The sequence below is a fragment of the Phalaenopsis equestris genome, unplaced genomic scaffold (genome assembly GCF_001263595.1).
Source record: "Phalaenopsis equestris unplaced genomic scaffold, ASM126359v1 Scaffold000002, whole genome shotgun sequence".
NCBI classification, from domain to species: domain Eukaryota; kingdom Viridiplantae; phylum Streptophyta; class Magnoliopsida; order Asparagales; family Orchidaceae; genus Phalaenopsis; species Phalaenopsis equestris.
The window spans coordinates 73,517,388-73,531,755 of record NW_018164444.1 but is presented as its reverse complement, the minus strand read 5'-3'; the positions used below and the strand labels follow the sequence as shown (position 1 = coordinate 73,531,755).

Below are 14,368 nucleotides of genomic sequence, written 5' to 3'. Positions count from 1 at the left end.
ACCAACATCCACTATATATATATATATATATATATATGTTTCAGTGATGATTTTTCATGCTTTTGATTATATGTGAATGTGAATTATTTATAAAATGAATATCTCAAGTACATTTCTGGAGATTTAATTAGAATGATTCATCACCTACTGGGTCCCGATTCTACAACTCAGAACGAGTGCTGGTGAAAATTTAGTCTGGTCGAATCATCCACCTCTAAGAGAGGCTAGTTGGGGTGTGATAGCTTGAAGGTCAGGGTATGTCACTACATTCTTAGATGATTCGTGGTAGGTGACAATGAGGGCAATAATGATGGTTCGGGGCAAAATTAAAGGCAATATTTACCTGATCAATGAAATGGCATATTCCATTAATGTGACTAATACAAAGGTTGATGCAGGTCTTTGGCACCATAGACATGATCATATAAGTGAAAAATATATGAAGTCCCTACTTTCTAAGAACAAGCTTTAAAATTTAAAATATATAGATCTAGATTTTTGTGAAGACTGTATATATGTCAAGCAAAATAATTTTTTTTTCCCTCAAAAGTGGATCACTGGTGAAGCCCAAGAAGTTGAAGTTAGTGCATACTGGTGTATGGCATCCTACTCCAGATCAATTCATTTGAGGTTCTCATTATTTTGTCATTTTTATAGATGATCACACTAGAAAAGTATAGGTTTACTTCTTAAAGCATAATTCTGATATATTTGGGGTGTTTAAGAAGTGAAAGGCTCATAGCAGAAAATGAGACAGTATTGAAGTTGAAATGTCTCAAATCAGATAATTGCGGTAAGTATTGTGATCAGAGGTTTGAGAGTTATCATACTTTAGAAGGGATAATGCATGAATTCACTATTTCAATAACAACACAACAGAATTGTGTGGTTAAGGGCATGAATGGAACCATTCCACTGCCTGCCAGGAGTATGTGGTTCCATGCAAGCTTGTCAATGTAGTTATGGGCAAAAACAGTAAACATTGTAGTTTATCTGATAAAAAATGATCCTTTAGTACCTTTCAATGTACTTGAAGAAATTTGGAGTGATAATGAGATAAATTTCAATGGAATTCCTCTGCCAGATTAGGCGCCCCAATTTTGGGACGCCTACGGGGCCAAATTCCATTTAGAAGTCCGATGCTGGAAATGGCGCCCAAGCGCCCACCTTATTGCTCATAACTCTACAGAACAAAGCATTCGGAATTCCAGCACCTAGAAGCAAACATAGAGACCAAAAACTCGACGCTCAAAATGGGTGATCTAGCGTCCAAAAGAACAACTCCAAAGCGCGTAGAAAGGCAGCACCTAAAAGTGGCGCTCCAGTGCCAAGAGTGATTTCTCTTTGTATTTGGATTTAAGTCTGTGACTTCTTTAAAAGGAATGTATCTCTCGGTGATACGTGAAACAAGAGCCACACAGAGCAAGTGGTCCAACAAGTCTTTTATTGGATTTATACAGTTTGCTCTTTTGCGACCGAGAGGGAAGAGACTTCGTGAGTCTCAGGCTTGTATAGAGAAACTCTGAGTGTAGTGTAATCTATATATTTCTCCTCTTTCATAAAAATATTTTGTATGGTGCAACTCAATAGTTTTTTTCCCTATTCTCAGGTTTTTTCACGTTAAATCTCGTATCTTTTTTAATATCTTGTATTGTGCGCTTTTGCTCAACTGTTTTATTTCAAATCTCTCAAGTCAATGTGTTTTCCCGTTATATGATTTGGTTATGAGGCTCAAGTTCATATATATATATATATATATATATATATATATATATATATACATATATATGTGTGTGTGTGTATATATCTCGTTGAAAAAACCATACATATAGAAAGCCTTCTATATTTCATTTAATTGTCCTTGTATTCTCCATATGATGAATGGTTAGATCATAATAAAAATTAATAAACCTCAATTGGCACGTAATTTTTATATTGTAGAATGAAAGCCATTATGTGACCAAGAGCTTAAAAAATATATAATTATATAAAGCACCAGATGCGAAAAAACTGGTAGGAAAATAATCAGTCACCATCAGGTAGAAGACAATTTCATTTCTTATATATATATATATAATATTCATCTGTAAGCAATGGACAAAATAAAGCAAAAGTTTCACTCATAATTTAGGCAAAAAATCAAAGAGTTTTCACAAAAATTTCAGAAAAAACTCTAAGAGTTTTATCGAAAACTGATACATCATACACTGAATTTAACAAAAACTCTTTTCAGTTGCCAAAATTTTATTTGAATTCTATTATTAAGGCCTCATAAAATTTCATAATCCTCTTTATTTTATATCTTAAATATGCATTTTGAAATATCTATTGATGAAAAATATCCAAAATTCAATCCCGAAACTGACAAACTGTTTAAACTATAGGAATGGGAACTTTACTTTAAAACCTTGTTTCCATCTACTTCGCTTAGTCGCTTACCATCACTTGCTTCACATGAGGAATAGGAACAATAAATTCACCAACATCCACGTCACCAATTGACCTTGAGAGACACAAGCCACCTGGCCAACACCTGAGAGGTCCAATCTGGAATAACATTTCATTAAATCAATATCAGTAAATTTTACTGTCAGTAATAAAGCAATTTTTGAAGCTACCATGAACTAGATCCAACTATTTAAGGAAAATGATGAAAAAAATGGCTTATAAGCTATGCATATAAATCCCAAAATTTCCAGTCCCTGCAGCCGCCCCTGTAGTCAAAACAAAATCAAAGAGGAAGTAGGAAGTACAGGTATTTAGAAAAATAAAAGTCACCATGTTTAACCTAAATGGTCACAAAAATCAGCTTCCTTCAACCCAATTATCATGAACTCATAATTAACACTGGTTAGCAAAGTTTGTTAAATTGTGGAGCATCATTTTTCCCTCGGAATAAAATCCAATATGCAAATTTTGTCGGACCTTTGTGGTTTCAATATTTGCAATTATTTCATTAAAGGCTTTTAGAATTTTATTATACTTCAGCTTCCCTAAATTTTTCTTCATAAAGAGGGGATCATGTCTTGTATGTCTGTCAAAAAAAAAAATTATGGCTATAAGACTGTAATTCTCCAATATTAATTATAGTGAAATATACAGCAAGCAGCGCTATAATGTAGCCATCAATTTGGTGAACACATACAAAATTTGGAGAATCAATCTTGTTTTTTTCTTTTTTTGTACCTTTTGTTCTAGAAGTTTGGAAAAGGCTTCACCAATTTCCCAACAAAACCATCACACAGAAAGAGGCAGAAATTGGGAAGTTCATAAAAAGTTGTTAAAAACAGTTAGAATGGTCGCCTCATTTCAATTTTTGAGTTAACAAACTACAAAATTTAACTTATTGCCTCAAAGAAAAAGAGGAAAATCCAGGTTAGTTGCACTAACAAAGCTCCATCTGTTTTCCCACCATGATAAACAAATGAGCAGAGAAGGAAAAATGCCAAAAAAACTAATAACTAAATATAAAGTAATTATCTACTTGGGGTTAGCTGATCTGGTCTCCCTCCCACCCTATCTTCTCACTTCCTTTCCAACCTCTCTCATCAAAGATTTTCAGTCGGTTTCTATAGTAGGAAAATGTGTTTAAGATCTTATTTGTTCAATTGTGTTCATAAAAAAGAAGCTGCATCCATTGTCACATAAACAAAGGACACAAATAAGTGATTTTTTTTATTTAACATTCAAGTATCTAACAAGTATAAAAATAGGCCACTCCCAGCTTTTTCAGCATCTCCTTTTTAACAATTTACAAAAAAAAAAACCTCATAATATGAAATGAGACTTTTGGTTTTGTTTTGTACTTCAAGCAATTAATGACCTTCTTCTCTATGGTCAAGAAAAAAACCCCTACTTTATAGAAAAAAAAATTCAGTCTACCTAACAACCATAGCTAGGACAATCCATAGAGCCCTCTGTATTACAAGAGTTGGCCAACCAACCAGGCACTTTAAAAAACTTAGGGTGTTTGAGATCACCTTTATTTTTTGTTTTTTATTTGTGTTTTTTGTCTCTATTTTAACACTGCTATTGTCGGGTCCCAAGCCAAGGATGTGAAAAGCGAAAGATTGAGTTAAGTAGCCGACAGCCAGCATAAAATTTGTCGAAAAATCATGACATAAATCCTTTGATCATTGTGTAAATGCTAGAGTGTTCCATGGAAGATACATGTTGTATGGCCTGAATAAAGTGAAAAGTGTGCGAGCACCGCTACACTGGCGTCCGGGTGTAGTGTTAAATAAGCAAGGGGTTCCCACATTACGAAAGTGAAAAGTGTGCGAGCACCGCTACACTGGCGTCTGGGTGTAGTGTTAAATAAGCAAAGGGTTCCCACATTACGGATCAATATGGGTAAAGAAGTTACTCCATAAAACTAATATTATCATAGGATCTTTGAATAAAGATACTCTCACAGATAAATTAATTGAATTAGTTGATATTATGATTCATAGAAAGATAAATATCTTATGTATTCAAGAAACTAAATAAATTAATGAAAAGGCTAAGGAGATTGATAGCTTGATCTTAAATTTTGGTATTTATGTAAGAGTCGTACTAGAAATGGTGTAGGTGTAATTATAGATAAGAGTTTCAAAGTATAAGAGTTTGAAAGAAAATGTTATAAAAATTAATAGAATTGGAGATAGAATTATAGTCTTTAAGATTGTTGTTGATACTAAAATTTTTAATATTATTAGTATTTATGCTCCTCAAATAAGTTTAGATATAAGTTCTAAAGAAAAATTCTAGAATGACCTAGAATAATTAATACAAATTATACCTCTTGAAGAAAGAATTTTTATTGGAGGAGATTTAAATGGACATGTAGGTGGACTTGTAAAAGTTTTAGAAATATTCATGGTGGCTACGATTTTAAAGTGATTAATGAAGAAGGTAGAGTCATATTAGATTTTGCTTTAGTGTATGATTTTGTTATTGGTAACTATTCAAAAAAAGAGAGGAGCATATTATTACTTAGAATAATAGATCTAATAAAGCACAAATTGTTCTAATGAGAAGAACAGATCGTCAAGAATGTTGAGATTGCAAAGTCATACCAAGTGAAAATTTAAGTCTCAACATCGATTATTAGTTTTGAATTTTAAGATGGAAGTTGTAATATAAAGAATATTAGGATTCGTAATCATAAAATTAGATAGGGGCACCAAAAAGACACAAAAAAAATTATTTTTATGAGTAAACTTCAAGATTTCAAAATTTGGGATATTCATGAAGTAAATTTTATGGGAGCTAAAGTAACAAACACTATTAAACAAATGGCAAAAGATATACTTGAAGAATCAAAATAAAAAATTTATATAAATAAAAATAGTTGGTAGTGGAATAATAATATGCATGGAAAGATAAAATATAAGAAGTTATGTTGCAAAAATTGGTTTAAATATAAAAACTTAGAGAAGTAAGAAAAATATAAAATGACCCATAGGGAGTCTAGAAAAACAATCTTTAGGAGCTAAAGTAACAAACACTATTAAACAAATGGCAAAAGATATACTTGAAGAATCAAAATAAAAAATTTATATAAATAAAAATAGTTGGTAGTGGAATAATAATATGCATGGAAAGATAAAATATAAGAAGTTATGTTGCAAAAATTGGTTTAAATATAAAAACTTAGAGAAGTAAGAAAAATATAAAATGACCCATAGGGAGTCTAGAAAAACAATCTTTAACACTAAAAATTTTATTTTTAGTGATTTTTATAATAGATAGATACTAAAACTAGTGAAAAAATATACTAAAACTAGTGAAAAATATATGTATAAATTAGCCAAACAAAGAGAAAAGAAAAGTAAAAATTTAACTCAGGTAAAGTATATTAAAGATGAAAATCAAAAAGTATTTTTCTTAGAAAAAAATATTTAACATAGGTGGGTGAGTTATTTTGATAAACTTTTCAATGAAGTTTATAAAAATATGATCAACCTTAGTGATCTTAAGATTGTTAATAATAATAAAATATTTCATTTTTACGGTCACATTAACAAAAAAGAAGTTGAGGAGATTTTAAAGAAAATAAAGAGTGGAAAGTCTGTATGACCTAATGATATCCCAATTCAAGTGTACAAATATTTAGGAGATTTGGAAGCAGCTTGGCTTACTAACTCTTTAATATTATTTTAAAAACTAAAAAGATGCCTAAGGAGTGGAGGAAGAGTATTTTGGTCCCAATTTTTAGGAATGAAGAGGATGCACATGATTGTACAAATTATAGAAGAATTAAGTTGATGTTTCATACTTTAACACTATGGGAGAGGGTAACTGAAAATAGGTTAAGATGTATTACAAAGATTTCTCATGATCAGTTTGGATTTATTTCGGACAAGTCTACTATGGAAGTTATACATTTATTGAGGTTTGATGGAGAAGTAGAAAGAGAATAAGGATGATCTACATATGATTTTTATTGATTGGAAAAATCTTACAATAAGGTTCCAAGAGATATCCTTTGGAGAGTTCTAGAAAGAAAGGTGTTGATATAACTCTTATTCAAGTCATTAAAGATATGTATACTAGAGTCGTTACTTGTGTTCGAACAGAAGGAGGACTGTTCAAATATTTTTCTAATTCAGTTGGATTACATCAGGGATCGGCTTTAAGCTCATATCTTTTGCTTTAATTATGGATGCTCTTACTGGACATTTATAGAAGGATGTACCTCAATGTATGCTTTTCGTTGATGATATCCTTCTTGTGGATAAGACTACAGAAAGAGCTAAACTTTAATGATGGAGGTCTACTTTGAATTCCAAAGGTTTTCGTTTGAGTAGAACTAAAATTGAATGCATGGAATGTAATTTTAATAGTAGTAGCTCGAGTGATAGAGTTGTAACTATAGGTGATCAAATTATTAAAAGGTGTGAACGCTTTAGATATCTTAGGTCTATTGTTCAAAGTCATGGTGATATATATTGGGATGTTATTAGTAGAATTCAAGTTGGTTGGTTAAAGTGGAGGAATGCTTAGGAATGCTTAGGAATGCTTAGGGTCTATTGTGTGATAGAAAAGTACCTCTTAGACTGAAAGGAAAATTTTATAAGATGGTAGATGGCGCAGAATGTTGGTCTTTAAAAGAGAAGCATAAAACTAAGTTAAGTGTTGTCGAGATGAGAATGCTTAGGTAGTTGAGTGGTTTACACTACGATAAAAAATGCGAAATGAATATATCTGTGATAGGGTTGGTGTAGCTCTAGTGGCGAACAAAATTAGAGAGAGCTGTCATAGATGGTTTGGTCTATTAAACGTCGACCATCCGGTGGTCCGGTTAGGAGAGTAGATGTTTTAGATTTAACTTATGTTAAGAAAGGCAGAGGTAGACCTGAAAGAATTGGGCATATTGTATTAAAAATGATCGTAATTTATTATAATTAAAAGAAAATATGACACTCTATAGGACACAATGGAGAAAGGATTCATGTAGCCGACCCCATTTAGTGGGATAAAGGCTTATTGTTGTTATTGTTGTTGTTGTTGCTTCAATTTTAAAACATTTTAGTTTAATACAGTTTTTGTATATTTTTATTTTTAGTTTTAAAAAAATTAATTTGTTTTTAAAATCAGTTAAACATTATTTTCAATATTTTTAAAAACAACTAAATGAGTTATAACAAACCAAACATATTTTATTTTTAGTAAGAACATAATAAAATAAAATAAAAATTAAAAATAAAAATAAAAAATGATGCCAAATAGCCCCTTAATTTAAGAATTAATTTGACACTAACAGTGCCTTCAGCCTCCCCAGCACACATGATTGTAATGCACAATTATCACAATCATTTAACACAATCCCAAAACAGAATGAAAAAAATTTAGCATAATTTCATTGAAAAATTATTATCGAATGAAAATATAAACTACCAAAAATGCAAAAATAAGTCTTACTTGAATTGAGGACAAAGATTTACTGTCAAATGAATAGAAGCGTACCTCTGCCCCACAGGCAAGATACAGTCTTCCAACCTCACCCCCACATGCAGTAACACGTTCGACCCTATAAGAACATACATCATACACATTAGTGTAACTTCTTACCAAATCAAATAAATAAAATAGAAGTAAAATGAACTCACTCCTCTTTATTTACATCCAGCCTGTGATCTGCTGACAAAAGGTAAAGTGAACCATCAGCAGATTCAAGAATACAGCGTGAATCACCTACTGCTGCTACTGTTACAGCCCAGCCATCTATAATCACAAATGTAGCTGTCGTTCCTGAAGGTTCTACTGTTTAAGAAAATTATAGAATATAATGTTAGAAATAGCATTTTGATGTAATCAATGAATTTTTAATAATACAAAACAAAAAAAATAGGGCATTCATGCATTTCAGTTTGGACTTCAACATTAAGAAAGAGAAGTATAAAATTAGGAATCTTCCTTTGTCAACAAGACATTAGCCATAATTTGCATTCATAGAACAATGCCTTATTAGGACCAAATGAACAAATGCAACTAGAAGGAACACCATATTGACATTCTTGACACATAGACGTAAAACGTTGAAATGTGACATTTATATATGGCTTAGATTATCTATCAGCATAATTGAAACATGCACATGCCCGAGAGTCAAAGAACTGATCAACAAGAAGACAAAAAAGTTGAATGAAAATTTTAAAACATTTTCGTACTAAAAGATGCTCAAAAAAAGGTTCTAATTTTCAATAAACAGTTAATAGCCATACCTTTATCTTGAAAATCTTTATCTGTTTTAACAAAACCTGCAACTAAAGCTCGTGGTAGAGCAGCTAACCACTCATCTTTAGTAAGACCTGAAGGAATGGCACATAAAATGTTGTTTAAGAGGTTCTCCTTAGCATATATTGCAGCAGCTGATCCATTGTGACCATCAAATAGCTGCAGAAGGAAAATGCTAATGATTTTCAATTTTGACAGCGGAATAATGAATGAGAAAATAGGAGGTTAGAAAGCATGTGCTCTGAGAATGGTACAGGATGTGGAGTAATAGCTTACACATATCTCACTTTGCAATAAGAAAACAAGATGATTAGGGTCGTTTGTCATCACTTTTATTTATGTTTTTTTTTTTTTTTTTGAAAACATATTTGGTTGGTATAATTTTATAAGTCTCTTGGGAGCATTCTTAAATATTCAAAATACCTAAAAGATATTTTGAGTGTTTCTTAAAATAACTAATTCAATCAAACATGTTTTAATTTAAATCAAATAGAAACAAAACAAAATAGAAATAATAAATAAAAAACAAAATCCAAATGTGAAAATGCTCCCAAGTAATCAATCAATGTTTTATTATTTTGTTTTATTGATTGTTCAGTGGCTAAACGGCCATTTGGGATCACTTTTGTTTTTTATTTTCTATTTTTTATTTTTTTTTATTTTGCACTTTTATTTTTTATTTTCTATTTTTTATTTTTTTTTCTTTTGTTTTTTTTTTTATATGAAACTAAATATGTTTAATATGTTTCATTAAGATATTATTGTTTTTGAAAATACTCAAAACACCTAAAAGTTATTATGAGTGTTTTCGAGAACATGCTTATTTGTTTTTCGAAACAAAAAATTAAAAAAAAATTAAGAACTTAAGCCCTGTTTGAGATTACTTCTATTTTTTGTTTTTGTTTTATTTTGTTTATGATTGTTTTATATTAAAATACGTTTAGTTGTGGTTGTTGTTTTTAAAATCACTCAGAATATATTTTAAGTGTTTTGAGTATTTTTAAAAACAAGGTGTTTTGTTTTAAAATATAAAATAACAAAAACATGTATAAATTATACTAACCAAACATGTTTTCAAACACAAAAGTAAAAATGAAAATAAAAACAGAAATAAAAGTTGTTAAAAAACATGTCCTTATCAAACAAAAATGTTTTTAAAAACTAAGAGAAAAACATAAACAAAAATTAAAAACAAAATTGAACCCAAAGAAGCTCTAAGCGAATCACTAGTTCATGGCTATAACTAGAATCATTCTATCTTACATGTCATCATCAATGTGGTTTAATGAGTTCTTTATTGGTGACTTCACATGCAATGAAAATCTCTAAAATCATGACATATTAGCAAATTGAAAACAACCATAATTTTTAAACACATGCATACACCCAAATGTGCTAGGTTGTAAACACAAAACATTATGGATGGAAACAAAACACCCAACCTGAATGTATACAACCATATTCTCCGATAAAGCTGATGCTATAAAGACTTTTTAAAAAAGGTATAGGCTTAGCCAACCAAGTCCTAAGAGTTGCCTATATGAAGAGCAACAAGATACCGGACACATTGAGCTACATGAGAGTGTAAAACATAGGCAGATAAAACGGTGATTCCAATCTAAACCTACTTAAAGCAGTATAACAAGTGGATCAATGTGATATGGCTAACATTACACGATTAATTGCAAAAGCTTGAGAAGAAAGCAGCTTATCAAGATGCCAATTAACAGGGAAGTTTTTTTTCATTCATTTTAAAACCTGCATATTTTGCAAAGAGGAAATGAAAAAAAATAAAAATAAAATGGATGAACCGTCTGCTAATCTACATATATGTGTATGACCCATGAAAAGATGAAAAATGACAGGAATATGGTGTCCGTGGACAGTTTCTCATGTTGCCACTGCCTGCTTTCATCCATTCCTTGAGAAAATAGAAGAGGCTCACCATAAAGCAGTATCTGAGTTTATGAAATAATAAAGAAATGTACTCAGCTTGTGTTATCTGGTTTTAAAATGCTCGCTCACAAGTAGTATGTCAAAACTTTATCTGATTATAGTGAAAATTAGAGAAAGGTTGACTGAATGTAAAACTAAGATTTGATTTGCAAGATAGAATGTAAGGACTTCTTATGGGAATGCTGAAATATTAGTGGACACATGGTGGAAGAAAAAAAAAATGCCACCCGTTTGCAAGAACCTTGCTAACTTTTGAAAATAATCCGAACGCATTAAAGATAACCGCTAACTTTTGAAAATAATCCGAACGCATTAAAGATGGTTATAAACAGAATTGTTACAAGCACAAAAGAGAATGTGCATAAGTACAGTGCGAAGCGAACCCATAAAATTACACATCGCTCTGCAAAGAAGTGGACTTACATTGTACAACATAGTCAAACAAGCAAAGTACATGCCTCATCATTGCTTCGAAGAGCATGCAATTCACATGACTCTAACATCCTAAATAGAAGAGGATCAAAGGGTGAACACTAGGGCAGAGGCCCAGTCAAGGAGAAACTTCTGGTAGGCTTTTAGGATGGTATAATTTGAGAATACGAGAGTATAAACCAAATATGTGACGTCTTTTAGAGTAATGATGGAGTTGCATTTGAGACTCTGCAGATAAGTGTGCTTGTGATGCCTTTGCATGGAGTGAACTGTGTCATAAAAATTAGTATCAAAGCTAAAGCTCCTCCAATATAATGAGTAGTTCAGAAATGAACAAAGCGAAACCTGATAATGATGCAATATCCTGAATCTAATGTGGGTGATCCGAAAAGAGCATTAATTTATTGCTAGGGTAGAGTCCTAATAAAAAGTGGCTCTAAATAAATTTTGAGAATGGCAAGCCTCAAAGAGAAAATGGGGCAGAAATGAAGTGAAACTTACATTGAAAAGGGAGAAAATGTTCTTATGCAACATAAGAGGTTAGACCAAAATATGAGGCATCATTTGGAGCAATTGATGAAGTTCCATTGAGACTTGCACATTTTAGCAATCTTACGTGGGAATCGTACAATGGATGATCTTCTGGAAAGTATGAGATTCAACCAATTATGGGATGAGCTGAGGCCAAACGGCAATAAATCACATCATAAGCAAGCCAAAGCGGCAATCCCTCACATAATGTGCTCCGAAATAAGAAAGTCACAAGGAAATTAGGGGATAAAGATGAAAGCAAAAGGTTATTGATAAGGTGATCAAAATTAAGCTAACTATTGTGAATGATATTATAAATGTTGTTAATTTAAATTAAGCTAACTCATTAATTTAAACTTAAAGCTAATTTTAAAAATTAATTTTGAAAGAGATCTACTTAAGGAAAAAAGGATAATTATTGATGGTGAATTAAATGGGAAAATAAGTACTTGTAGCATACCTAAGGAAAAGGTTATTGTTGGGTATGTAATTGGACATCTGCAAGAGGCAAGAATAATTTATGTTTGATTCGATCTCATAATAATAATAACATAAGTAGAAGAATACCTTGTTACTTTCCAAAACAGAGCTACCAAATTAGAAAAAGGGAACAATGAGAAATTATTGAAACGATTGTAAAGATGCAATTTGAGCTCTAATAGCTGAAAAAAACTTGATAAGGGATAGGAGTTTTAAGCGAGTCAAAAAGAAAAACATCACATAAAAGGAGTCTTATGGTAGAGTGAGGAGAAACAATATGGTTATAAAAGACAACAGATTTGTTTTCAATGAATGAAGAATAATAAATACAACTGAGACTTGCAATAATTATAAAGAATCCAGGAGTCACATTAAGATAGAAGCAAACAGAAAAAAGCAACAGATTCTGATATTTGCATAGTACGCTAGTTACTATGAAAGAAGAAATGTATATTTATAAAAAAAAAAAGAAACTAAGATAAAAGACTTGGCATCTAAAGACCTTAATCAAATTTGACGAATTAAAGGTGAAGATAATAGAATTACAAATCAAGAAGAGATAGAAATGGTGTTTTGATGAATTAATAAATGAGAGTTTTAAAGGCATAATCCTTTTAGAAGAACATCGTGAATAAAATCATGAGTTATACTGTAAAATCATGGGTATGTTAAGTTTATCAACATAATATTGACTATCATTAAAAGCAGCCACTGAAAGAAAATTCCCAAATAGAGCATGATAACTCCAGGGATTATTAATAAGTTTGTACCCTCACTAGTAATGATACAAAAAAAGAACCCTTTTTTTCAAACACCAAACGGATAAAGACACGTGAAGAAGAAAACCCGGCAACCCAGATCAACCAGTATGGCACTCAAACGCCAAAACCAAGTGCCTACTCCATAACTTTCCAAATGAATCTATGAAATTAATCATCAATGATTATTACAGCAACATATCTTTACCTTTCCATCCTCGTAGGAGATGAACCAGTTTTAAGTTAAAACTTCAGCTCATCTGTTCTAATTAGTCTCCAAATGGTAATTATTAATAATAAAAAAAACCGCACGCACGCGCGAGCGTGCGTGCGCGCGCACACAGAATGTGGGGTTTGGGAGAGGAATGGCAGACGAGTACCGCGAAGACGGAGAAGGTGGTGGCGCCATTCCCAGGCACGCGCTGGCACTCGGTCTTGAGAAAAGTCAAGTCCTCGCCCTTCTTGCTCCGACTGGCCAGACCATAAAGGATGTCGGGCTTCTCGATCTGCTCGCTCGTCAGCTCCCGCTTGAGGAGCACTGAGAGAGGCGGCATCATCCAATCACCTTCAGCGCTGGCCGTGCTGTAGGCGTGGCCAGCACCGGCTCCAACCAATGACGACATCGCCGAAACCTGACCCCTTTATCTTCTCCAACGGCCAGATCGATCGATTGCAGAAGACAAGTGAACAATATTGATCTTTAGGAAGATCGGAACCGAAGTCATTTTGCCTTAGGGATGGAAATCATGAGGAATTCTTCAACTTTCCCGCCGAGTCGAATTCAATGCCGGCGTGCAGTTGCGATGATCGCAAGTTATTTATTTGCTATTTATAAAAGAGTTATCATTTTATATATTTTTTTTAAATTCTCAATAAAAAATAAAATTTATTATAAAATTTTAATTCATATTTTTAATTCTAATAAAGTTACCCAACCAATATATTCACATGTGGCCGTCAAATTTTTTCCCCAAAAAAAAATTGATTATCACATATAAAAAAAGATTTGATTGTCATCAATATAAAAATTAGGTAATTAAAAAAAAGAAGACCAAGTAATTAGTTTATAAATAACAGTTGTACATTAAGAATGTGTCACTGTAGATCTCGAGGAGATCAAAGGGTCTAAAATAGAAGAAGAATGATTGATTATCACATATAAAAAAAGATTTGATTGTCATGAATATAAAAATTGGGTAATTAAAAAAAAGAAAACCAAGTAATTAATTTATAAATAACAGTTGTACATTAAAAATGTGTCACTTTAGATCTCGAGGAGATCAAAGGGTCTAAAATAGAGGAAGAATGCCAAAGGATGGTCTACTAATAGAAGACTAGGAGGACCACTTATATAATCAAACAACTACGTCTGAGCTAAGGTTGAAGGCGGTCGATCAAGAAAATGAGAAAAAAAACGACTTCATGAGTTGAATCCATCGAACTAAAGCGAGATAGATGAGTATATGAGCTTACCATTACAAAAAAAC

General features: G+C 31.9%; 1 protein-coding gene across 2 annotated transcripts in view; it reads right to left on the bottom strand.

Annotated features, from left to right (window-relative positions):
* LOC110027630 (probable protein phosphatase 2C 12) overlaps positions 1-13,670 on the bottom strand; it is a 29,219-nt gene extending 15,549 nt beyond the window's left edge. For both annotated transcript variants that reach the window (XM_020729141.1, XM_020729147.1), the window contains exons 1-5: positions 13,262-13,670; positions 8,712-8,883; positions 8,097-8,250; positions 7,954-8,017; positions 2,440-2,547 (exon numbers count right to left, since the gene is read on the bottom strand). In XM_020729141.1, coding sequence (XP_020584800.1) covers positions 2,440-2,547; positions 7,954-8,017; positions 8,097-8,250; positions 8,712-8,883; positions 13,262-13,504 — 741 coding nt within the window. In that variant the 5' untranslated portion in view covers positions 13,505-13,670. The remainder of the gene's footprint in view (positions 1-2,439; positions 2,548-7,953; positions 8,018-8,096; positions 8,251-8,711; positions 8,884-13,261) is intronic.
* Positions 13,671-14,368: the final 698 nt, after the last annotated feature.